Source organism: Meleagris gallopavo, chromosome 9, assembly GCF_000146605.3.
Source record: "Meleagris gallopavo isolate NT-WF06-2002-E0010 breed Aviagen turkey brand Nicholas breeding stock chromosome 9, Turkey_5.1, whole genome shotgun sequence".
NCBI classification, from domain to species: Eukaryota; Metazoa; Chordata; class Aves; order Galliformes; family Phasianidae; genus Meleagris; species Meleagris gallopavo.
In genome coordinates, this window is record NC_015019.2 from 2,539,362 (window position 1) to 2,565,668 (window position 26,307).

Consider the following 26,307-nt stretch of genomic DNA (forward strand, 5'->3'; position numbering starts at 1 on the left):
CTGTCACAGTAGCTGCACTTTGCCATTCACTGTCACACATGTACCTGGGATGAAGGCAGGAGTCACAACCCCGCGTGCTGTTCCGTGCGTTAGGAGCTAGGCTGGGCTTTGTGATCTCATGCCTTCTTCCTGAGCAGCCCTTGGCTTATCGTGGCACTGAAATGTGGGGTTTTGCCATGAACATTCTTCCAAGTGCCATCCGCTGCGCTCACCAGTAGCTCCTCCTGACCGCCTTGGCTGACCCTTCCCTCGTCCTTGCTCTCTTCTCTCTGCAGGCTGGAGGCTGGCCGGGAGCACATGCTGCCCATCGACTATTACTTTCCACCTCAGAAGACGTGTCTGATCTGCGGCGATGAGGCGTCCGGGTGCCACTACGGAGCCCTGACCTGCGGGAGCTGCAAAGTGTTCTTCAAGCGGGCGGCCGAAGGTAAATAACGCGCCCGGAGCGGAGGGGCGGGCATCCCACCCATCCCACCCATCCCTCCCCCGGGCTTCTCCAGGAAAGCAGCCTGACTCGAAAGCTGCTGAGCTCCCCCACCCGCAGGGAGGTCGTTAACGACGTGTGCTGAAGCGTTTGCTGCATCGTTTGGTTTTCATTCTGTTGAAAAAAATCAGCAGCCTTACTTAATTTGCGAATCTTCCAAGCCAAGAGGGCAGAGAGGAGAGTGGTGGGGATGACGTGTGGTGGATTTCTGAGATCTCCTAAACTTAGGAGTGACTTAAATGTAAGGGAGACCTTTGAGTCTAAACAGACCTTGTTGTTATCTGTCTGTAAATCTATTTCACGGATTGCTCTCAGAAAGTAACCAAGCCATTTTGCACTTTGCGTGGAGCCCTGTTTCCCTTCCTCCATCACCCGTGCTGGGAGTGGCTCCTTGGAACTGCAGAGGACACTCGCATCCTATTGCCAAAATAGGCTGTCCAATCGCATTAATAGATAATGGTTGGCATTTTTCCCACGTAAATCATTTACAAATGTGTCTCTACACCAATTTTGTGCAAGGCCAAATGGATTGGCTGTGCATCCAGAGTAAATAACAGATGCTTGTTTAAGTCAGCAAGTAACTGTTGATTTATAGTAAGTGGAGCCTTGGCTCTCTGTCAGATACATTCCTGAAGAAACAGGAGAGGTGCTGCAGCACTGCTCCTCCTGCACTGAGTTCTGTCCTGCACAGCACAGCACTGCGCGGAGGATGCAGGGAAGGCAGGCTGCAGCCTGCCCTGTTTGCACTGTTCTTAAACCATGCACTGTGTCGTTGTTCCCTTTCTCGTCTGTCTTGGATCACGAAATTTTAAGAGCGTTTGCACCCCTTCCTGCTTTCCCAGACTCGAGGTGTTGCAGAGGGTTAAGGCGTGTGGTTGCTCTGGGGTCCAGCAGCGGCTGTGCCAGGTGGGGTCCTGCCCCCTGCACGCAGTGTGCTGCAGGGAGGAGTGGGGGCTGCCTCCTGCCGGGGGCACCCACAGCAGCAGCACCTGGCTGCTCTTTGCAGCACATAAAAATGGAAAAGAAATCCTTTTGCAGGTTCAGATGCCAAGTGCTTTTGTTCCAAGGGCAGGCGTTGGCCTGTGGCAGGCACAGAGCTGCTAGCTGGCGTTCCATGAGCAAGATCCTCTGGCCAAGGGGCCATGTGCCGAAGCGTTTCCCTCTGGCCCCTCTATCAGGCAGTGGTCCCACTGCATATCAGGGAGTGGATGTCCACTGATTTCAATGCAACTTCCATCAGTTCCTTCAGAGTCCCACAGATTTCTGTGTTGTTTTTATACATGGCAGATATCTCTACATGGAATAAACCCCTTTTCTGGGGATACTTTCTTTTTAAAGATGTCAAGTGCTGAGTGCCCTATTTGCAAATGTGGCACAGCGCTAGGGAAACAGAGGGGTGGCAGCTGTGGGGCAGCACCACACTTCTGGGCTTGGGCTTCAGGTGGCAGAGGGAAGCACAGCGACAGCCTGGATAAATGGCAGCTGAAGGTGAGGGAGCTGGGCAAGAGCAGGGAGCCACAGCTTGACAAACAGGGAGGCTGTGGCACCTAGCTCCTGCGGATAGCAGGGCTCAGTCCTGGGGCTGCAACTTCCCACAGAACTTCTTGCAGCTTTGTTCCTATCTGTGCGTCTTCCCTGCTTCTGTGGCTATTTCCAACTTCAGAAGTGACGTAGGAAGGTGTTATGCAGGAGTAATGGGAGGCAGTTTATCTGGGTTTAACCCAGACATAGGGTAGGTACAGGACCACTCGTTATTTTGTGCCCAGTGGTCTTCAGCAAAACATTCAACGTAAATGCATTTTGTTTACTGAGTAACTAGATCTAAGAAGAGAGGGAGTTTATTTTACTCTGAGATACATGGATAGCATCTTTATTTTGGGGAATAGACAGTAAATCAGACTTGTTTATAAATACTGAATGTTGCTGGTGACTTTCCAGCCAGATGTTGCCTAGTTAAATCTGAGTACCTTTGAAAGCTCTTACTCAGTGTGTTTCTATGTCTTGCAGCCCATAAAATGAATCTCTGAAAACCTTTGGGCACTTTTGGGGATGTTTTACAATGGCAAATTGGAAAGCTTCTCCAGTGCTTTTGTTTCCTTCCTGATTCTAGTGTCATTAGTTAGGAAAGGTCAGAGAAGCAGCGTGCTACGAACTGAAGAGCAGCACAAAGAGATCACCTTGGAGAGAACAGGGAAAAGCTGGATACATAGGTTATAGTTTCATCACAGTCTTTGCCTAGTACAGTATTGGAATTATTTTGCAGTAGTTCAAGGGTGTTTAATAAGACTTTATGGGCATGCCCTGGCTTAGGGATTAGAAAAGGAAAAAAAAGTTTTAAAAGAAGAAGTTATAACATTGGTTTTCCTCCTGAAACACACTGAATCCAACCAACTCTTTGAGAACGATTCTGGGAGAATTAGTAGAGAAGAGAAGAGTATTTTCCTGGTCTCTTTCTGTCAGCTGCTTTGATTCACAGCCTCTCTTAAGCTGTCCAGGTTAAATATAGGCAAGCTCTAAAACCGCTGCTGCAGATTCTCCAGCTCTGATGTGGACTTTCCACACTTGCAGTCCTGACAGCCTCATGTTCTGTAGTCAGAAATGACCTTCACCTCTCCCTGTCCGTCACCACTCTTTGGTTGGGGCTCAGAGCCCCACCAGGTTCTGCTGCACCACTGCTGCCAGGCACAGCCACAGCCCATGGAGGGCTCCTCCTCCTTCCTCCTTCTTCTACAGAACCGAAGATTTGGTGAACAAGAGGCACATCCACCCCTGTGCAGATTTCATTTATCCTAACACAAATAGGAGGGGCATCGCTCTGCACAATTCAGATGGCTCTGTGAGCCAGAGGCTTTGGTCCTGAAACAGATAAGTGCTCCAAACACAACACACTTTGAAATCAGTCACCATTAGAAAGAACAGAACTGAGTTTTTCTCCAGGGATTTCCCTTGGGAGTTCCTGCTGTACCATCCCATCCCATCCCATCCCATCCAGGAAAGGAGTTACTTTTCCATACCCTGCTCACATCCCTGAGAAATGAGAACCTTCCTCATCCCCCCAGGACTGCAGGAGGGCTCATGGCCATCTTGGCCATTGAAGTAGCTGCCTCTGTGTGATACTGCAGGACTCTATGGGAACTGTTGAGTCGTGGCCTGAACCACTGATTGATCACCTGAGGCAAGGACTGAGTCAGCCATGAGAGCACAGCTGAAGGCGATTCACCTGTGTGACCAGAAGGACTGGAGCCTGGCTGCACCTCTCCTGGACCCCATTTAAGGGCTGACTGCCACTGGGAAAGGATCTCTTCTGGAGATCCCTCCCTTAGGAGTTTTTTTCTGCAAGCCTACAACACAGGTGATTTATTTTGATTATCTCTTTTCACCATAATAATCTTTCTAGTTTTACAACCTGTAAAATACCAGCCAAAGCACGCCGCTCTGCTAACTGTGTATTTGTTAATTGTACAAGGACTGTGACTCCACAGGCTGCGTTCTTGATGGGACAGTGAGCTAAATTAACAAACAAACAAACCCCAAATCAGATTTGGCAAATTTCCCAGAGGACTCAGAGCCAGGCTGCTCTGCAGTCTGTGGTCATTGCCTTTTGTGCACTGTGTGTGTGTTGACCTGCCAAGGACTGGCCTTAGACCAGAGAAATGTATCAGAGCTAACAACAGTTTCTTGCCAGTTTTTGAGGTGGCTGTGAGTTGAATTGAACAGCTTTCAAAGGCTGTCACTGTGTTTTACAATTATCCCCTCTCATTGCTAATGTGACATTGTGCAAAGGATTTGGGTCCGCAACTACACCACCATGGTATTACTGTCTCAGTGTTTGGTTTCTCATGACCCTTTGAGTATTCTTACCCTTAAAAGTCAATGGAAAGAGAAGAAGGTAGAAGGTGAAATCGCAGGCGCTGCTGACACTTCTGCTGCTCTCCCCTTGCCATCCCAGCAGCCCAGCGCAGGGCTTCCCATGGGTGTCCGGCACTAGTGCCACTGGGTGACTGCTCTGCATGAGTCTGCTAGCCAGCAGCTTCTCTTTGCTTGTGTGAAGTCTGAAGCAAACTGACAGCTCTGCTCTGGTCTAGGAGAGGTCAGACGTGGCGCTGCGTGGAGCTTGAGACAGACTGACTTCAGGTCAGCCTGAGTTAGAGCATCACGGATTTGTCTTGTTGCCAGGGAGTCAAACAACTACACATCATTTAGCAACAATCCAATATCTCTTGCTGGATTTAAGCACCTTCAATGATACCTTCTTATCTGCGCATAGTCCTAGAGCTGTTTGATTTTAAGGCTTGTCATTTAGCCTCATCTTGCAGCCCTCTTCTCCCTGGATTGCCTCCTAAGTTCAGCTGTTACCTGCACATGCTGATAGTTTGCCAATGCCTGCAGCTTCCATGCTTGTCTATCTGCCTGCTGAATGTTCTCACTTGTAGACCACTGGTTTTGGCTCCCTGGAGGCCTTCCCTCTAGCTCTGCCAGCAGGCAGCCCCATGCAGAGTCTGCACACCTTCCTGGCCTCCTCAGGCTGCTGGAATCACAGCCCTGAGAGAGGGCAGCTGGAGGTCTGTGCTGCATCACGATGGACACTTTGGTTTTCTTCACTATTGCGGTAAATATGGGTGAATATTAAGAAAACTACTTTGCAAAGGTAGTCTATTAATAGTGGCTTATTATTAATTAATTACAGCAGCTCATGTCTGTGGCAAACACTGCTCAGTCCTGGCTGGAAAAGGAGCTGCCATGGGTGCTGCAGCAGCAGCCCTGGGCTGCCCATGGTGGGGCGAGGGGCAGGGGTTCAGGGCACTGCCTTAAGGGGGACAGTGACACAATGTGGACTCTGCTGGGTCATGGGTTCACGTTACAAACCATGTCCACCCTATCCATGGTTGGGACAGGAGTTATCCAGGCTCCCAGGTTTTGCAGATAGGGAAAAGGACCCCTTTAAGTCCCCAGGCGTTAGGACAAGGCAGGCAAGCAGCTGATTCTCACACAAAGCAGAAGCAGATGTGTGAGCAGTCTTTCCATTACCATTTGTTTCCCTTTTGTTAATGGCTAACAGCTTAAAATAAACAGTGCCAGACTCAGTGCGTACAAATAACAGAAAATTGGTATGTGTCCCAAAGAGCTGATTCTGTGAACCAGGCAGACAGGTCTCATCATTTCACCAAAAACACTGCGCCGTGACCATTGGGCAACATATTGACTGGGACTTCAATCTTGCATTCCTTGAGCCCACTGGCAGGGAAACAAAACTGTGGCAGAGATCTCACAGTGTGCACAGTGCTGTGCTTTGTGCTCCAGGTGCTGAGGCTCACTGCCTGTGGGCACCCAGTGCGTCCCCATATCCCCACCATGCCAGCAAGCAGGGCCAGCACACCGAGGGGCAGCCGGGGCTGCTCAGCCATCTCATCTAGGAAAGCCCCTGGGCTGGTGGCCTGCTGCCCTGCCCGGGGCCTGGGACAGCGTGGGGCCTGGCCCTGGGGTGTCCTTGTGGGGTGCAAGCAGCTGCTGTACTGCCCAAGTGCAGCTCATCAAGGGGAGCTCGACCTCTTGAAGATTTTGAGCTGTTATCGTGGCAACAATGCTGTAGTTTAGTCTAGGGAGGCGAGACAGGGCAGGGGAAGGAGCCAGGCAGGATGGTCATGCAGTGCTCCTGGCACTGCCTCATGCCTTGGCTGAGCTATGAGGCATCCATGCTCTGTCCGGAGGTCCCAGCCCTGGCTGTTGGACACGCCAAAAGAGCCTCCCAGTGTTGGGTGTTGCTGTGAGACAGGAATCCTGCAGGGAAACTGGAGGGAAAGGAGAGCAAAATCAGCTTCCTGCAAAAGTAGAGCATCCATTCTTGTTTGATGCAAGCACATAAAGAGGTCAAGTGGAAAGAGGATGGCCTCAGCACCTGGTTCCTATGGCATAAAAATAACTCCAAGTAACCCAGTTTCAGCTGAAGTTGTGTATTACTCATCGTCCTCGATGAACGGCTGAAAGGCAGGATGATGCTTGTGTTCTGTGGGATTCTGTGCAAGCTGCTTCTGAGGCCTTTCTGAGTGCCCTTAGCACTGATAATGAGCAAAAGGGCGGGGGAATAAGAGGAGGAACTGATGAGAACAGTACTGAGAGTGTTTAGCAAGGTATCACATGCTGTTGGTAATGCACTCTCTCTCCATTATTTCTGCAACCTCAACAGCTAAGGCACTGAGGATGGCATCATCAGTTTTTAATGGGAACAGTTCTTAGAAGTTCACCTGTACGCTGTTGTTTCAGCCCTTGGGCACAGCCCTGTGGGCGTGCACTGTGAGAGGAGGTGGTTGTGACACTGGGCCTTATCACTACTTACATGTGATGCTGTGATGATTGCTGGTTGCAGGTACGCTTTTGCAGGTGGAGATTGAGGGTGGCAGCCAGAAGATACAGATGTGCAATTTCAGAGTCATGAGCAGTGTAGGAGGGGTGGAAACTTCCGTGGGCTCCAGCATTGCCACGATTGCAGAAAACAAATGAATTAATGATATCTTGGAACCTGGAGAACAATGGTGAAGCAACAAATGATGCCAATAAGATTTATGAGTACTGTGTAGCTCTTGGCCACTTCTTCTCTTTCTCATATGTTGTGGAGATGTGAGTGGGAGGTGGGGAGTCATTAAATAAGTGAACCAAAATCAGTGCAATGTCAGAATGGTTACATTATTCAACCTCATCCTTTCAATGAATCTTTGATGAAATGAAATAGTATTTTAAGTGTTAAAAAACAAACAAACAAACAAAAAAACACTTGCAGGACAATAAATAGCATTGAAACCCAATATAGCCTGATTTCCCAGTTAATCTGCTCTGACAGAATCTATAAGGCATATGGCTCTATTATACATCGAGCTGAGTTTGGAATGGCATGAAGAATATCAGACAAGTCTTGATCCAGTGAACGTGTTCAGACTTGATACAAAAACAAATTATGAGTCAGGAAGGGAAGTTCCTTCTTGGTACGTGTAGCAAATGGAGCAGTGAAGAAAATGAGATGAAATCTGGATTTCTGGTGGCTGCTGTCTAAGCAAGTGAGAAGGTGAAGCTAAGATACATGCATGAAGTAGCTTCCTCTGATTCTCTTTAGCACCTGGAAGGTGCTGCTGTGCAGGATCTCAGCAAACACGGCTCCAGTTTTCTCCTGATGGCTGCAAATGCAGTCTATAGGATACAGTTATTGGTGCCAACACGGCGAGACCCACAGCAGCAGAGCTTTGGGACAGCAGCTCCTGATGCTATGAGCTCCCCAGTACCAGTCTGTAAGCTGCAGGCAGCCAGCCCAATTAGCAGGAGTGGGCAGCATCCCCAAACAGCACTGCGAAGGGAATTGTGAGCGGAGAGGGAGCTGCTTTCCAGGGACTCAATTCTGCACACTGCAGAGATGTGCAGCAGTGCTTGAGCAGCTCCATGGTCACCTGCAGCATTCTGAAGGCTTGTTGGAGGGAAAGCTGCTGTCATTGAAGCAAAGAGCCAAGCAAGAGATGAAAGATGTGCAAACCAAACTATCTTTATTAGTTACGCTTCATTAGGACTTAACTGTTATTTATTAATTAATTGGTAGTGGCAATGCTAATGGCCTGATGCAATGATGGAGCACCTGGTGGGAAGGCAGGGCCAATCCAGGGGAGCTCAGGTGTGTGCAGTGCTGCTGAGTGACCAGGAGGGATGGAGCCAGGATCCACCCCTTCCCAGCCCTCATTTAAGGGTTGGCAGTGGAGGTGAGGGTATCTTGCTGGAGATCCCTGCCTACCTGAGGCCTTCCAAAGCTAAGCAGCTTTTGCCCTTCATTTCTGTGTCCCCGAGTGCTGTGCTTGGATTTGTCTTTATTTACCACAGCCAAAGCCTTTGCTGTCCTGCTATTATCACTGTACTTTCCATCACATTATAGCGTTACGTACTTCTACCGTGCTGCACACCGCAAGAGTGACTTTCCTCCTCTAAAGGACAACCTCTGAAAAGTGCACGTAAAGATGCGTGGTGGCATTTCTATACCAAGCGCGTATCTGGCAGTGAACCCCTTCTGTAGCAGCAGCTGAAGAAATGTGGTTTTTTTCCTATTCCACCAGCAGTTTTCTGGGGTGACTTGAGAAGTCGGCACTGACGTGGTCACTTTCTTTCCTTTCTCTGTTTCTTCCTCTGGCCAGAAGGCAGTGCCAGCTGCTCGAAGCTCACTGGTGGCAGCACTCTGCGTGTAGGCAGCATGCCCTGTGGGAATGGCTGTGCTCACTGTGCTGGCTGAGAGCTTTCCCTGCAGCCTAGGAGGCCATCTCTGGGCACCATGTGCTGCTGCCAAGCTCTGGGCTGCAGAGCTGTGAGAAAGGAGAGGCGGTTCTGAGTGAAGCATCGCAGCACTGAGGTGGAAAAGCAGCGTTGCTGTCGTCTGCAATGAGAGCCCAGTGGATGCTGAGTGATACTGAGACAACGAGAGCCCATTTCTCTTTTTTGAGTCTGGTCTGATTGGTGCCCACCACCCATCTGCCATTCCTTCTGGTGTTTCTAGGTAAGCAGAAGTACCTGTGTGCCAGCCGGAACGACTGCACCATTGACAAGTTCAGGAGGAAAAACTGCCCATCCTGCCGCCTGCGGAAGTGCTACGAGGCAGGGATGACTCTTGGAGGTACGTACGGATGATGTCTGCTGGCTCCTGGTGTGCGGTGATGTGGGAGTGAGGCTGATGGAGCATTGGGAGCTTCTGGAAACAGCTGCATGTTTCTACTACCTAAACATTAACTTCGTTATGTCTGTGTTTCAGTTTTGGGAAGTGTTCTTTTCCTTAATTTAAAACCTCATGATCTGAAATAATGTCTCAGCAACTGGGTGATTGGGTTCTCACTCAGACCAGAGCCTCTTTGAATGGCTCGCTCCCATTTTGTAATTTTTCACAGGCATAAGTAGGGAAAGGGATGCTTTTCTTTACAGAAATTCGGTCCCAGCATTTGAATGGGTGTTGTTGTAGCTCGTCTGTGTTCTCAATCATGTAGCTCTACCAAAACTGGCACAAAATCAGACATTTTCTGTCCAAAACCTAGAATGTCAAACAGTTATGCTAGTGAGTCTCATGTTCCTGCATATAGGCCCATTTTATTGCCTGCAATGTCAGTGTTGCCAAATAGAAGTTTCAGCATGTCCTGGGCTCAATTTTCTTTCTTTCTGTCTCAAAAATGTGCAGAACTTCAAGGTGCTGTTTCCAGCGCCACTGCATGGCTCAGCTTTGGGTTCATTTGCTGTGAGGATGGAAATCAAAATGCCCCAAGAAATGAGCTGGGGAGGAGAGACCCCAGGCAGCTGAGTGCAGGGGAAGCACAGCTCACATGAGCGATGCAGAGGACGAAGGCTCAGCACAGATGGCAGCCCTGCTCTGCCAGGGGAGTCAGCGTGCAGCACTGCGCAGAGCTGTGAGGGTGCAGTGTCGGCGTGAAGAATTTACTACTGGAAAAGTTCTGCTCTACAGCTCAGGAGGGAGCACTGGCTTTAATGTTATTTCTCCCCAGGACAGCTCTTGCAGCTCTCTGTGCTCACATTCAGCAGACAGGAGCCCACCTGCTCCATCTGCGTTGGCAGCAGTGGGAAATGAATCTGAAGCAGTGATGGAAGCGCAGCTCCTGGTAGGCAGGGCAGGCAGAGTGCTGCTTTCCTCCCCGTACTGCAGAAGCAATGTGAGCACTGAACCCCTCCCTTCACTTTTTTTTTCCTCAATTTTTTCCCTGAGCATTTCAGGTCACCCTGACCTGTTCTGCTCAGTCTGTTTTACATTTGGTTTGAATGTCAGTTTAAAGGCAATTGTTGCAAACATGCCTGCTCTGAGTTTGCCCGCAGTTATTTCTCCCACAGTAGAGAGCCACAGTATTTGGAAATGCTTCCAAGCTCTCAACAGTTGGGTTTAACTGCTTGTTAATTAGTAGGCACTTGCAGGGTATAATAGAGCTGGGCATGGCCAGCAGAGCCACAGCTCGGAGTATTTTAATGGTGGGAGGAAGTTGTGCTGAATGCCTTATTTAGGGCTGTCTGCTTTAGCACAGAATGGCAATATTTTGAAGCATTTCATTATTGATTGGGATCACCCTGACCTGAACGCTGAAATCCATTAAACAGAATCTTCTCTTTCAATCAACTCTGTAAAGCCAATGAGAGACGAAAAAGCCAAAAGAAACCAAAAAACCACCAAAGCAGTGCTGGTGCCAGCCTCGTTAGCTCAGTCCTCGTGGTGCATGGCTCTCTCTCTCTCTCTCTCTCTCCAGCGCCTCTCTGTGCTGCAGTTTCAGGTACCTGCACAGATGTGCAGCTTTGCTCCTGCCCGAGCGCACAGGAACAGCACTGCTGCACATGCAGGCACGTGGATGCCCGTGTCCTGCACAACCCAGTCTGTGCTGCTGTAGGGGCAGCAGCACTCGGCTGTAAGGTCCTCCTGCCCATGGGATGCTGGCACATCTCAGCCGTGCTGTGGGAGGCCCTGGGCTGCTCCTGTTCCCAGCATTGCTGCTGCGTGGCTCTGTGGTCCCAGCGCTGCGCTCTGTGCTGCTCCCATCCTGGGCAGAGCTCCCACACTGCTACCAGTCATCAACTGCAGGGCTGGAGGCTGCTGTGAGACATGCTGGTACCCTGTGGAAGCCCGAGGCGTGAGTCAGACCTGTACTTAGTCCCAATTCAGCTCCGGTTACCACTGCCAAAATGAAGCTCCTGCCTACAAACATCGAATCTTACTGCAAGCATCACTGGCACAGTGGAGATGCACGTTTTGCAGGCTGTTGTGGTGGTTACTTACACTCATCATTGTGACAAACGTTCCAGATTTTTCATCTCAGCTGTTCTGCATTTACAGCAACTGGATTCTTTTATTACAGGTTTGTTCGTCTGACTGAAAAACCACCTTTTATTGAATTTCTGCCCCCTGCAGTGGGTTTCTTTGGCTGTGACTTAATAACCCCTTAGCCTTCTTCACAGCTATCTAGATAACATTCATTATGTTTCTATGCCAGAGAATATTGCCTAATTTTTATTATTTATGTGCCTTTTGAAGTTTTGCCATCATCTTGTTGTATTGCAAACACCAGTTTCCCAGTGTCAGCAGCACCACTGATGAGAGCAGTGGTAAGGTGCTCCCCAGGTCGATATTTTCTCCTTCATGTGAATGGGGACCTCATTAGTCCTGCAGCTGCTGAGCTGTAGTGTTGCTCAGCTTCGTGTTTCTCCATCAGCTTTCTGGGGAGTGCAGGATGCTGCCCCATGTGCTTCGATTACGGCTTGTTTCTCTGGTGCCTCGGGTACCTGGGAAGCAGACCAGAGCTTGTCAGCAGACCTGCTCGGTGATCGGTCCTTAAGGTTCATTGTTATGTTCCCATCTTTGCATTGCCCTATAATTAGCAGAAATGTTTCATTTTCTTTTTGGAATGAATCTAAATATGCACTAGAGGGGCTAAGAGCCTCATAAGGGCAGACCTGTTTGGTGTCATTTCAATATTCGTAATTATTTTTGAGATGTATCACGTGGGTGATTCAAAGTGATCTCAGCAGTAACATATTGACTTTATATCATTTTAGTTGGCTTGTTGTTTTTTTTTTAAATTAATGTGGTCCAGCCTGAGTCAGATCTCTTATGTGGGTCTACTATGCCAATGCTATTGGAATTATCAACTAAAATTATCCAAATTTAAAACTGTGTGTCAGAAGGAATAGTGGTAGGGTTGACAGGATGGGGTTTTGATGAGATCTGTGTTGGTTGCTGCCGTTCTGCCCAAAGCTGAAGTTGGATAGCGGTGCCTGGAGCTGCCGAGACCTCCAGGAGCTGCCTGGGGAAAGGCACTGTGCCCCCTGGCCCAGCGCTCGTGAGAATGAGTGCTGGTGATGCAGAGCTCCTCAGCCAATTCTCCAGCAAGTCCTGGCTGAGAGCTGGCCAAGTTCGCTTCATTAAAAGGTGTGTAACTTCCTTAATTGCTATATAAAGGACTCCCTTGTCGTTTTGCAACGACTAATGCTTTATTGTGATACTATATAATTATAGTCATCCAAGGGTTGTTTTTTTCCTTCCTCTCAAATTCATAACGTGCTTTATAAGTGAAAGAATAAAGCAGAACCTCAGATGTGCTGCATGGGTGACTCTCTGAGCTGATAACGATAGTGAGCTGAGGCTTCTGAGCTGGGTGTGCCCACTAGGAAACCCCAGAGCATCACACTGTGTGTAGGGAAGGACAGCGCAGGTTTCTGCCTGCCTTGGCTTGTCCTGGGACAGAGGTGTAAGAGAACAGATGTCCTTAAAGAGGAAATCAAATCTGGGTATCTGTTGCTGCACAGTTACCAAGGGAGTAAAAGTGCTAATGAGCACTGGAGATGTCTAAAATTAGGAGAGAGAAATCCCAAATCAGATGTTCGTAATGCTCTCAGAATATTTCAGAGATGCTCTGGAAGAGGCAGCTATTTTCTGTGTTCTTGCATTTCCTCTGTTTTCAATTCTTGTTCCTAGCAGCTACTGCATAGCAGCTACCACTGGGACGGCTCCTGCTCAGGGGAGGTGGCACTGGGGCAGTCTGTGCACAAACAGCTGTGTTAGGTTGGGTACCTGCCCACATCTCAGCATTTTCAGATTTAAAATAAATGTGAAGATTCCAGCAGGGCCGTGTCAGGGGCTGAGTTTTGGAGGACAACTCATAGTTCCCAACCCAGAACATCCTACTGAAGGCCGCAGATGTCTGCCTGCATCATAACTCTGAGCCTTTCTCCATCTGCTAACAGCAATTCAGCTCCCTGTGGAATAAGAGCTCTGCAGTACACAAACATAAGGTTCCTCCATTTGGAATAGTTATTATCTGACTTCACTGCTGTCTGTCCCCTCTTCTAGTTTATGACTGCAGTCTCTGAGCCTGCACTATTATTTGTGTGCTCTTTTCTTACTGCAATTCAATTGAAAATATTTAAGAAAAAAAAGGAAACAATTGCAATTTTTAGACTGGGATGTGCACGTGTTCCATACAGCATTGGTTTGGCTTTATAGGTTCCCAGGCCCTTATTGGCACTTCTTGTTTGCCTTCGGAAGATGGGGTTTGGTTGGTTTTGTTTCCTTAATCCCACGTCTGTGTTCCCCATCACCCCACTGCCGCAGGCGGTGCGGCCGTTGGGCGGCTCTGCTGCAGTGGATGGAGGTGCCCCAGAGCCCCATGCAAACACACACTGAAGTACGTAACGCCAAATTGCAGCCTTGCTTTCCCATTGCCCTCTTTTAATTTTATTAGTTTTCCTCTCCTTTTTCTGCAGAGCAGCCTGCCTTAATCACGGCAGATCATCCAAAGGCCGTTCCTTACAGATCAGCGTTCTGAGCTGATTTACAGAGTCGCTCCCTCAGCTGACATTTTTATGTTCCGCTGCTTATTTTTCTAATTACAGCTGAAAGGAAATTTGAGATAAGTATCATGTAATGTGGGAGCCAAAACCCCGAGGACAATTGGTTGGATGTTATATTCTCTGCTTGAATTAAGCGATCAGCTTTTTTTTCCCCCTCTAATTAATTAGGGCTTTTTGTGGTCAGTGAAGTATGAAAGCTGTTCCTTTCAGCAGGCTGTGCTGAGCACTGTCCTGCAGACACTGGGTTAGGTAGCTGCTAACACTCCAAGAACTTGGAGGTCTGGAGCTCCCGGGGGATCCTATAGCAGAGCAGCACATGTAGTTCAGAGCCGGCGCACCACAACCGGAGCACTTTGTCACAGACACATCCATCTGCTGCCTGCAGCCCCGACCCCATGGGCTCACTGCATGGAATTCCTTTTGGTGCTGACTGATGGGATCCCCACTTGAGTCAATCCACTTCTCTTTTCCCTGTTCTTCTTCTCCATTTCTAACTAGGAGTTAATGTGAGACTGGTTGCGGCTGAGGATGTAATGATGCTTGTTTTTCCCATGTAAGATTAATGAACAAACGGTTTTCTCTGTGCAGTGTGTACTTCCCTTTGTCCATACATGCTGCCTGTGATGCTCTGCTCTCCCCAGACTGCCCACACTGTGTGCATTGCTACGGCTCATCACTCTCACTTCTGCTGTTTGCAAAACCGGTGGAACTGGAAGCCAGGAGACCTCAAGTTTTTCTAAGTGTTGTGCTAAAGTTTGTCCTTTCCACAGCCCGCAAGCTGAAGAAGCTGGGCAGCCTGAAGACACAAGACGAAGCCGAGGCAGCCAGCTCGTCCAGCCCCACGGAGGAGCAAGCTCCTAAGATGGTGATGACACATGTCAACGGCTTTGAGTGCCAGCCCATTTTCCTCAATGTGCTGGAAGCCATCGAGCCTGCTGTGGTGTGTGCCGGCCACGACAACAGCCAGCCAGATTCCTTCTCCAACCTGCTGAGCAGCCTGAATGAGCTTGGGGAGAGGCAGCTGGTCTACGTTGTTAAGTGGGCAAAGGCTTTGCCAGGTGAGGACAGATCCCAGATCAGATCCCAGCCCTGCCACCATCCTAACAGCCCGTTCGCTGTGTCTCAATGGGGGGCTCACAGGGGTGGTCTGCAACCCGTACTGCACAGCCACGTTCCCTGGGGAGTGCTCCCATGAGGGGTCTGTCCCTGTTACTTCCCTGTAAGCCAGATTGCAGCAACGCCAGGTTTGTCTTTTGGTGCCTGATCCATGGGAAATGTGGCCAAGGTGTGACAGAGAGTAAAGGCGCTCAGGCCTTTGGGTTCTGTCTGTGCTGGCAGTGCCCTGGCACGTGGCATCACACGGGCATGCACCATCTTCCCAGTGCATGTGAAGGGACGCATTTAATTAGAGTCTCAGAGTCCTGCTTTCTTTCCATTCTCACTGCAGTGGTTTTGCTCCACTTCGAGGGCTGTTTGAACCAAACCTGCAGAATTCTTCTCTGAACAAAAGATAAGCACCTGCACATCATGTTCTGTGGGTGCTGGGAATGGCCATGGCCCTATCTGCAGGCACTGGGACTGCTGTGGGGCCGTGGTGCCCTTGGCCCCCATCAGAGCTCTGCACAGCTGTGCTGTGTGTGGGGATGTTCTCGCTGCTCACACCAGGCACTGGCTGTTCTCCTAAAACTGCTGACAGCACCCCTGGGTGCCCCAGTGCACGGTGCCCCAGCAGCTCACTGCTGCCATTCCTATCAGCTTCACTGACCCCAAGCTGAGGCACTGCTGATCTGTTATCCACAGCTTTGTCCTGGTGGTTCTGTGACACATGCCAACACCAGAGCTCAGCAGTAATTACAGCAAGTTTGCCACTTAGTCACGATATTAGTCTTGATATTTTCCGGGGAAGGAGCAAACAAGGATGGCATTGTTGCTGTTCTGTGCTCCAGGCTATGGTTATGCGGCTCCTTTGCTCTTGCCACGCTCTGGCTGTTCTGCGGGGAGGTCGTCCATGAACAAGGAGTGGTTGGTGGCTCTGGTAGTTGTGGGTGACCGTGCGGGCAGCCAGCAGAGCTCCCCACCACTCCACAGCCAGTAGCATCCGGTCAGGTAGCCAGGGATGATCTGCTGGCCAGAAGTTCCTGAAGCTGTCTGTGGCCTGATGCAGCAGAGGTGCTCTCTGCCCTGGAGTCTGCAGGCTGGCGGGGCAGCCTGATGCCAATGGGCACAAAGGACGGTGATGTGCTGGAAGCAGTGCAGGTGGAGAATGCAGTGCAGGAATAATGAAAATAGAATCCAGCCAATTTAAACCAGTGGGATGGTGGTGGTTTTAGCAAAACAGAAGAACTTGCACTAGGTCTGCTGGGAGGCTACAAGCCTGTAATGAGCATAGCTGGCAGAGAGGGGCCGGGGGTCTGGGGGTGACACTGCCTCTGCCTCTGCTGCCTGCTTGGCACAGCGCTGATGAGAGCGGCTCTGGTGCCCCTACAGAGCAGCCCTGTGCCCGGCAGAAGTGTGAGCACAGTGAGTGCTGTGCTGGGGTGGAGGGCAGTGGCATCTCCTGCCGGGCAGCATCGGCCTGGTGTCACAGCATTGGTAAATGGATGAGAATTAACCTTGCATCTCACCCTGAACCCGTGTTCCTGGGGCAGTTAATAGGTCCAAGGTGTTGTTGCACTGCTTTCAGTGAAGTTTTAATATCCTGGAGTATCAGAGATAAGACTGCCACGAGTAGGAGTGTTTCTGAGCCATGCCTGCCATGTCAGGCAGAACCAAACTCTGCTTTCGTTAGAAAAGTTAACTAAGCACATCTTGCCAAGAAAGCTTCTGGAACACAGAATTCAAGCTCTGGTTAAATCCCGGTTTTCCCTTCACTGTATGTATATAGAAATGTTGCTAAGATGTTACTGTTAATTCAGATCGACACTCGATTGCATTGGTTTAAAAATCATTTTGACTGGCTGCAAGTGGGAAGCCTTAATTCGTTCCCAAAGGAGCTGGGAAAGCATTCTGTAAAGAAGGAACTGCTCTGCGGGGAGCAGCAGGAAGGTGCTCCTGGCCGGGGTCACGCTGCCGTTGCGAGTACTGCTGCTTGTTGCAGATGTTGCAAATTTCGGTGTGCCTGCTGTGTCAGGTGGGGCCTTTTGGGTATCGCAGCCCATCCCTCGCTTGCTTTTCTGCTTCAAATCTGCTGCCTTGCCCTGTCTTTAACCCATTCTGTAACTGTGAGGATGCAATGGCTTGTGTGTGCTTTTTCATTCTCTGGACTATCACATTTCCAAGGTAACAAATGAGCATTTATTTTTATAGAAACGCTGCTTTAGGGAAACATATGAGGTGCTCAATTGTTGATCTCTTAGGGAGAAGTAATTCTGACACAATGCTGTATATCAAGAGAGAAGATAAAGAACTTCTTAGATTTGCTACTTTATGGTTATTCACAAGAAAAAGATTATGCTTTCATCTCTTTCCAATCGTCCATAAAGGTAATGCTACTTTTATAGCGATTGCTCTCTGCAGAAGATATCAACACGTGTCTCTTCAGCTATGCCGTACCTGAAACTTAGTGATGTATCATGGCCATGGTTTGTGTTTTCCTTTAGCAGTGATGCTGGCCATACATCATCTGCCATGCCCACAGACAGCAGGCTTCCAGGGAGGGACAGAGATCCAACAGATAGATCGGGAGTCGATAATGCAGTGCTTAGGGGAAAACCAGTCTGAGTGGGTAAGAACTGCAGCCTGCAGGGCTCTTTGGGCCATCGGTGCTGCTGGTGCTCAGTGTGCCGCATATGGACGCAACCACCCAGAGAGGTCCCTCCCTGCTTACTCTTGCTCTATTAATTCCCTCTGAGAAGAAGATAAATTTTTCCCTCAAAGAGCAATTTAAAAGGGGAGGAAAACAAAGCCTGTTGATTTTGGCAGATGATGGTACAGCACACGGACCAAATGTCTGTCCTCATGGCTGCAGAGCCGGCGCTCCTTCCTGCAGCTCCATCTCGGTGCAGCAGCACAGCTCCTCTGAAGCCCCTCCGAGAGGGCAGGCGTTATGAAGGACAGTAGCAAGAATGGAGTAGGAGAACATTCCAGCACACTGTCACTCTGTGTGACAATACAACAGTAGGCAATGAATTCATCTCTGAACAGACGTGCTGCATAAGTCAAAAGGTGTTGTTCATTTTTGCTTTTTTTGCGGCATGTAAGACTTAATTAAATACGAGATTCCAGCGTAGATATGTCTGAGAGATGAACGTGACTGATTCTGTGCTGCCTGAGCGGCCTCATCTGTACCCATGCTCTGCAAACACACTGCATGCAGCTCCTGGAGATCGCAGTCCTGCCCACAGGTGGCTGGGAGCCCTGGGGGTGGAGGCACCCGCTGGGGGCAGAGGGGATCTGGTGCACGCAGGCTGTGCTGTTTGGGAGGGCGATAGGAAAGCTGGAAGGGGAGCATACGGACTCACAGGCAGCAATGAAACATCACTTGTGCTCATTTGCAGTTGACAGCTTTCCGAGCAAGAGACAGATGCTCGCTTCAGTGGAATGTAATTATGCACTGTGAATTATAATTACACACCAATGGTGCTGGAATTGTTTTAATGTTTGAGATAACATGCAATTTTTCTCAAAATGAGAAAATAGCGACTTCTAAGAGTGCCAGAATTTCACCGAAAAGAAGTAATTGATTAACGAGGACTCAGTTCTGCCTCTGACTGTTGCTGTGTGAGGACAATTCCAGGAACTGCCAGAGCTCAGCACTGATGTGTAACATCCCTCTGCTGTGTTTTGTTTCTCTTTTGAACAGGATTTCGCAATTTGCATGTGGACGACCAGATGTCAATAATCCAGTATTCTTGGATGGGTCTCATGATTTTTGCCATGGGTTGGAGATCTTTCACTAACGTCAACTCCAGAATGCTTTACTTTGCTCCAGATTTGGTCTTCAATGAGTAAGTGCCGAACATCAGCAGTCTGAAGTTTGCCTTCAGACTTGCCTGGGTCAGACTGGGTGAGAAACGAGAACCAGGCAAGGGGGTTTGCTGTACTGCCCAGTTATGGGATGTGCAGTTGGGCAGTCAGGCCCTGGGAGCTGATCCAAGCTAAGAGGGGCTGCAGCAGTCTGCAGGAATGATGAGGAGAGATGCAGTGTCTCCCTGTGCCTTCTTTCAATTCCCTTGCTGTGCCCTCAACAGCACCAGCCCATGGTGTGTGTGTGAGGGCAGTGCTGCCTGGCTCCTGGATGCGGGCTGATTCCAGCAAGCTGGGTTGGTTACAGAAGGCAGAAGCAGAGACAAATGCATGCTGTGAGCTCCTCCAACTCCTGACGATGTCCCTCTGGTGCACTGTCATGTTTGAGTTGAGCAGGTTTTATTGGCACTAAGGCAGAAAAGCTTACAAACAGGAACTAAGTACAGAGTGAGAGCACAACTGCTGTGTGAGGGTTGAGCTCGGCTTCGTGTGCCTTCTGTGTAACTGAGTGGGGTGAGTCACTGCAGCTGCTTCCAGGAAGGCAGAGGGTCACCCAAACCTGGCAAAGCCATGTAGCCATCCATCCTCAGAGTAGCCATCATCCATGCAGAGTTATGCAGGCATGTTTTAGAAAACCCTCCTCTCCTACCTTCAGGACTGTTGCTGTCAGCACCCCAAAGCAGAGCTCAGTCCCGTGCCAGGGATGTGCCAGTGTCCCTGGGCACAGCACGAGCCACCCTCCACCCTGTGCCCCTTCTCCTCCCAGGTACCGGATGCACAAATCCAGAATGTACAGCCAATGCGTCAGGATGCGGCAGCTCTCCCAGGAGTTTGGGTGGCTTCAGATCACGCCCCAGGAGTTTCTCTGCATGAAGGCTCTGCTCTTCTTCAGTATTAGTGAGTGCTCACGTCCTCCCCTCAGTAGACCTGGGCTGCAGGGAGCAGCTGGGCAGGGCTCCATGCTCTGCGCCGACAACTCCTTCACTTTTCCTGTGGCTCTCTTCCTCTTCTGGGGCAACTCTGACTGTTTCCCATCCCTGTTCCTCCAGTTCCAGTGGACGGCCTGAAGAACCAGAAGCTCTTTGATGAACTTCGCATGAATTACATTAAGGAACTCGATCGGATCATCGCTTGCAAGAGGAAGAACCCCACCTCCTGCTCTCGGCGGTTTTACCAGCTCACCAAGGTCCTGGACTCCGTGCATCCTGTAAGAGAGCAGCGCGGTGTCCTGGGCTCAGCTAGCGGTTAGCAGAGAGAATTGGAGCATGGGAATTTGGGAGTGCAGCAGGGAGGGATCTTGTCCCTGCAAGGGCATTGGGAAATGGCGTTACGGCCCTTGTAGACATGGATGCTGTGTTCATGTTCGTACCTGCGGCTGCTTCTTTAGTTCTTTTTATTGGCTTCTGTGTGCTGCTCATCTCCAGGAGCAATCCTGCACACTGCCCTGGCTGTATCCATGTGCTCCTGGATGCGCAGAGGGCAGCCCTGGCACAGCCCTGCTGCTGCTCCTGCTGCTGCTCCTGCTCCTTCCCACAGAAATCACCCAGTGGGGAATTTTTCCCTAACAAACTTTCTTTCTTTCCTAGATTGCCAAGGATCTGCATCAATTTACATTTGATCTTTTAATTAAGGCCCATATGGTGAGTGTGGACTACCCGGAAATGATGGCAGAGATCATCTCTGTGCAGGTTCCCAAGATTCTGTCTGGAAAAGTGAAACCCATTTACTTCCATGCGGAGTGATCTTTCGGAGGGACTCCCAGTTGCATCGCCTCCATCTCAGCCACCTCTGCCTATTGTTTCTGCACTACTGTACTGCAGTGCCTTGGGGAATCCTGTCCAAAGAGATGATGTGCTGCCAGGCAGGCAGTAGCAAACTCCTCCCTGCTGGGGTTCTTTCAATTTCTCTCTTTCCTGTGGTATCTCTGACTGAACTCCTGCCAGGGTCTGGCTGCTCGGTGGCAGGGACGCCCTGTCTGCAGCACTTGGGGGTGGTTACTCCTTTATTTCCTGCAGTGACTTTTAGTGCCCTAGGGCTATGGGAGAGTGGGAGATGTGCCACCAGCTCTTGTATTTCTGTAAACCAAAACAAGGTGAGGCACAGGCCGACTCTCTAAGTGTGGGTGTGGGTACCTTTACCGGCCTCCTCTGGGACTTCTTATGTGTGCTATGGTGCTGGGAAGCAGATGCATTGAATTCTGCAGTAGCGCAACTGAGGGGAAGAGATGAATTGCAACCCAATGAATGAGAGAACCCTCAGAGCCGGACGGCACCCGGCAGTCACCGTGCAGGGCTGCTCATCCCTATGTTGCTCGGCTCCACACGTGGCTGCTGGAGGGAGGATGGGCTCCGGAAGGCTCCATTGCTGATGGCTGCTGCTTTCCCCCCGGGGCACCACTCCTGAGGTGAGCTGGATGCTGCCCGCTCAGCAGTGTGCTCCCAGCACTCCCATCTCCGTTCCGATCTGCTCAGACATGGCTGTGCCACCTCCACAAGTGCCTGACGCCTCTTGGACCTCAGACCCTCAGCAGCCAAACCCCTGCCTGCACCCCTCCCCCGCTCTGCTCACACGGGGTGCCCACACAGCCAGCATCTCAGCTCCCTCATCTGTCTGCCGTCTCTCCACGGCAGCAGGTGGGAACTCCAGAAGCGAAGCAGCCAGGCCTGGCCCTGCGGGATGGGTGACTGTGGGCGTTAGCCCTGTCCTTGGGAGATGGCTGCAGTAACCACCTGTGGTTGGCATCATCCTGTGCTCACAGAGCTTTCTGGGGATGGAGTGATGAAACGGTGAATGTGGGCATATCGTTTAGAGTGAGACGCATCAAAGGTTGATTCTGATGGCTCCCAGTGGTCTGGGATGTTGAACAGCCCCCAGCCTGCACTGGGTCTGTCTGGCAGGCTGCGCTCACGTGGCACAGGCACTGCTTCGCTCCTGCTGCTGCTGCTCTCTCCATGTGACAGGGAGTGGGGCAGGGAAAGACGTGCTGCGCTCCGTGCCCCCTCATATCCTCAAGTAGCTGTGTGCCAGATGTCTTTAAAAGCAAAGGCAGCTGGGTTCAGCCCGTTGGTTGCCATGTGCACAGCCTCCCGGCTGCTGTGTGGATTCTCCTACTTCTGGGACCTGTTCAGAGCTGAGCATAACCTCCAGCTCTGTTGGCAAAGCCCATGGGTGCAGCCGGGTTTTTTGTGAGCAGGAACAAGCATTTAATGTTACAGATATTCTTCAATCGTTCTATAGGGTTTCCATTAAGGGAGGAGGTGGAGAAAAACGACACAGAACTATTGAACCAATGCTCTTTCTGTACAGCCATTTGTGTTGAGATCTCCTCTCTGGGCCGTGGCTCTGTTTGTGCTCTTCCTCCTGACGTCCTCCCATGTAGGTGGGCACATTCTGCAAGACCCAGTGTGCTCAGCAGCCCTCTATTGCTGCACCTTCGGTGTCGGTATGATCTGTTCATACACGCAGATGAATCAGTGGAAGGCCCTGCTGGTGTTCTCTTCTGTTCTTGAATGTTTTTTGGCTGTTAGCAGAAGAGAATGATGAATAATGGGCTCGGTAATGCCTTGATCTCTGTCATCAACAGGAGGATGTTTATAATCGGTCTAAATGGCCTCTTTGGAGAGGTTTACATTTTGCGTACGCTTGTGTCAGTAAGGTTTCATTACTTAAGTGCATCCTGCTGGGTATTTTTCTGCTGGGAGAGGGGGAAGAAACGAAATTTGATACGGACTTGCATGCACCCACCTGCTGCTGCGTAGGGAGCGGGGCTGTGCAGCAGGCTGTGCCCCCAGCTGTGTGCTGCTCTGTGCTCCCTGCTGCTCTGTGCTATGGACGCTCTGCCAGCGTGAGCCCCAGTGCCTATGCGGGGCCCAAGCTGTTCCCTGCAGCTCTTCTGTTTCAAAGTAAATTTCTGCAATGTTTTTTCCCCTGTTTTCTGGCTGTTTGCGATGATGATGGAGGGGTTGCTGGAGGATGGGGAGCCGGGGCAGCGGCACCCGAGTGTGTGTTTGCCAGGAGGACGTTAACAGTGTCTCTTGGTTTATTTCCATTGGCTGCTGCAGGAACTGGAAAAAACAAACAAACAAAAAAAACAAAAAAACAAGAAATACCAAAGTCCAGATCCTGCTGTATATCTTTGTACTTTGTGTTTTCTTCTGCATTTTCTTGTCTATTTTTGCTTTAATAAAGCGAAGAGAATCTCACCATCGTTCTCATCCTGTTGCAGTTGACCTGGGGGTCCCAGCTGAGCTCCCATCCCCGTGCAGGGCCAACTCAGACCCTGGGCTCCCTGGGAAGGCACAGTGCAGCTGAGGAGTGCACGGCAGGGCAGCAGCACAGCCCAGCACTGCTGTGACACCTCTGCTTGTACGCTGAAAGGAGCCTTAGCTCAGCTTTGGAGCTAAGCCCAGGCAGTGAGCATCCTGCCCCACGCATAGGTAGGCAAACAGCAGCGGGTCAGTCCTGGGGAGCTGAGCTCTGTTAGAACACAGAATGGCTTTGCACCCTCCAGTCAGGGCAGTGCTGTTTGCCACAGCCACACAGCTGCCACTGCCGTGGGGATCTCTCCTGAGACGTTTTGATAACAAACTGTATGTTAAACGTATGTGTACATATGCACAGGCATGCCCCCATTTATACTGCTGAAGGTAGCTGTTCTATTCCTGCTAATGAGCTTTCTTTCTGACTGCACACCGAGTGCACTTGGGTATTCATGCGGTGGTGAGGCAGCGTGTGCCAATAGTAACAGAAGTTTTGGGTGATTTTTTGAGGCCCTGCACTGCCCAGGTTTCCGAGGCCCATCCTTGCATGGCATGGATGCAACACACTGGGGGCCCCAGTGTCAGCATGCAGCTCTCCTCCCACTGCTCTGGGCAACAGGGACGGGGTGGCAGCTGAGGGACAGCAGAGCACCTTTATCTCTGCTCTCTTCAGCTGCACAAAGCATCCGTGCACTTCAGGACAGAATCCTGGGACTGTGCCTATTTTCTCACCACTTCAAAGTAGAAATACGTTCTTACAACGCAGTGACTGCTGGAATGGCTCTGATTCCTGCTGCCTGGTGGGAGCAGCCACAGCCGAGGTGCTGATGCTGTCTGTCCCTGGGTGCTGGGAATGGTGCTATGGGGCAACCCGTCCTCAGCACTAAGCTGCAGAAATGCTGCTCCAGTGCCACATCTGCGGAAGGTGTGGGCCTCCGGAACAGCAGCTCGGGCTGTGAGCTGCCCACAGCTGTGTTCTGGCATTGTGGTCACTGCTTTGAGGAAGCAAGGAGAGACTTCTGTTCATTCTTACTGAAAACAGCAGGAAAACCTGCGTTTACAATTTGAAAAGTACATATCTGCACCAAATATAAAACCACAGTAAGTTTATAATAAGCTGCTCTCTGTGCCGGGTGTTTTGTGCTCTGTGGCAATTTAATGCTGGTTTATTTGTTAACTTGTCTCTGTAATAAAAAGAGTTCTCTATATTGATACACTTTATTCCCTTTGCAACCAGCCAAAAAGCCCATTGCTGGTGCCTTTCTCCTGGGGAGGACTCCCAGCCCACAGCTGTGCTCACAGCAGTAACTGAGCATAATGTCTTTGCAATTGCTTGCTTCACCATTGCTGAGGAAAGTCCTGGAGGAAACTCCACGGGATTACCTAAAGAAAAGGAGCGGGGACCCACAGACTCGGCCCAGTTCTACTGCTGGTTCACTGCTGGGTGCTGAGGGTAGTGCAGAGCTTGGGGCTCCTGTAGCACCTCCATCCCATCCCCTCCTGCTGTGACTGTGCTGCAGAGTGCCAACTCTGCCCGCCGCGATGCCTGCAGCTCCATCAGAGCACACGTCTCGTTCTGCAAGGGGTGCAGCTGCATTGCACCACTGTTGCCTTTTCCATCACTTTGCCCAAATTCATGGTCTTTGAGGCCGAATCCTACTTATAGAAAAAGACATCAGTTGGACTATTGTCACTGTTTTCACTTTCTTCTTTCTTTTTCTTGATTGGAACTGCGATCTGCCCCAAACACACGGAACACAGAGGACAGAGACCCACGAGACGCTGCCACTGGGGCTGGGCAGTGGTGACACCGCACTGCCGTGAGATGCAGTGCAGGATGTGACCCCAATACTGACATCACTGTGCTGGGCTGAGTGACACCGTCTGTGTCGTAACCAACCAGGGGAGCCCACCTGGGCTCAGGACAAAGACAGAGCCCATTATACTACACTGGGGGCAATGAAACACCCCAACCCACGCCCGGACCCCCGTGAGCCCTCAGCCCTGCTGTGCCCCACACAGCCCCCCCTGCTCCACACTCCGCTCTTGTGTAACTTCAGATCTGTTGTTGTTCAAAGTGCAGTGAAGGCAGAATTTTGTTTGTGGGAGCGCTGCTGTACGCTGCATTCGGCTTTTATTTCAGTTGTGTGCATGAGAAATGCTGCTTGGTGTGACAAATAATAGGGGTTGAAGATGCCAAGAATAATTGGGTAATTTAAAAATGGATGAGGCTGTGTGTTGGTAATTCACAGAGGCTGTTTTTCACAGTCAGATTTTTGCTATTAATTATCTGAACTGTTATTTCTTTTACCCATCGCTGACTGATCTCTTCAGATACGTCTCTTTGGGTCTCTTAAAACTAAATTTCATCTGGTTAATGTATTTCTCAAAGCAAGGCACTAATAAAGCCCCGTGTCCTCCTCCTTTGGTGTTGCTTTCAGTATCTTTACGAACAATTCTAACCCCAGTTGTAACCCCATTCCTCTGTCACTTTGTGATAAAATGGACCTGTGCTCCCCACGTCCCACGCAGCACCGCGCTCCTTCTGACCGCAGCCACCCAACCCGGCCCTGACAAAAAGGAAACCGCCTCTTACCCTGCGCTGGTGCTCCCAGAGCCCCCCGGGCTCCGCTCTGCCCACACCTGAGGCACCCGCTGCTGTGCTCAGCCTCCAGGGAGCCAGGTCAGGCAATCTGCAGCCGACTGCTCCTTAACGGCAATGGCAGCTGCGGACGGGCCTTTGGTGATGCAGCAGGAGCGAGCGGCCTGCTGGGCCGGTAGCAGTCCTGCATGGAAAGGTGTTTGCTGGCAGAGGGAGCTGAACAATACTCAGCGGCCCGGGGTTAAAGGTAAGAAAACATACAGAAGTGCAGCACGGCCCGTGCCTCTCCGAGGAGCTGCAGCGAGGGCCGCTCACCGCAGCACAGCAAAGGCTGCAGCTCCAGAATGCTCCCACCGGGCCCCTCAGTGCACCCACGCCGTTCAGGTTCAGAAATGCTTTTGTGCTCGCTGCAAAGAAAACCTAACAAACAAGGAGAAAAAAAAGCAACCCCACAGGGCTGCGGTCGGAAGCAGTCTGGGCTGAGGCGAGCCGGCCCACGGCCCTGCTGCCCGCTGACCGCAGCACAGGCTGACACGGGGCAACAGCAGGAACGCAGCACTGCGGGGCCGCCTGGTCACCGTGCCCTGTGCCTGCGGGCAGCTGTGAGGCTCAGCGCGCCGCAGCGGGACAGCGTGGGTGAGCCGCAG

At 50.7% G+C, this 26,307-nt stretch overlaps 1 protein-coding gene across 1 annotated transcript; it reads left to right on the forward strand.

Moving 5' to 3' along the window:
• Nucleotides 1–258: 258 nt before the first annotated feature.
• On the forward strand, nucleotides 259–25,481 carry AR (androgen receptor). Its single transcript, XM_031554642.1, has 7 exons — nucleotides 259–427; nucleotides 9,003–9,119; nucleotides 14,605–14,892; nucleotides 18,636–18,780; nucleotides 19,566–19,696; nucleotides 19,849–20,006; nucleotides 20,386–25,481. Exons 1-7 carry the CDS (start codon nucleotides 298–300, stop codon nucleotides 20,539–20,541), a joined length of 1,125 nt encoding a protein of 374 aa, XP_031410502.1. The 5' UTR covers nucleotides 259–297; the 3' UTR covers nucleotides 20,542–25,481.
• The last annotated feature ends 826 nt before the right edge of the window (nucleotides 25,482–26,307 follow it).

What these genes read in the sequence shown, in the direction of transcription:
- AR (XM_031554642.1), top strand. Translation starts at nt 298, where the DNA reads ATGCTGCCCATCGACTATTACTTTCCACCTCAGAAGACGTGTCTGATC. An exon ending in CTTCAAGCGGGCGGCCGAAG is followed by an intron (nt 428 to 9,002) that starts GTAAATAACGCG and finishes TGGTGTTTCTAG; the next exon opens with GTAAGCAGAAGTACCTGTGT. An exon ending in TCCTGGACTCCGTGCATCCT is followed by an intron (nt 20,007 to 20,385) that starts GTAAGAGAGCAG and finishes TTTCTTTCCTAG; the next exon opens with ATTGCCAAGGATCTGCATCA.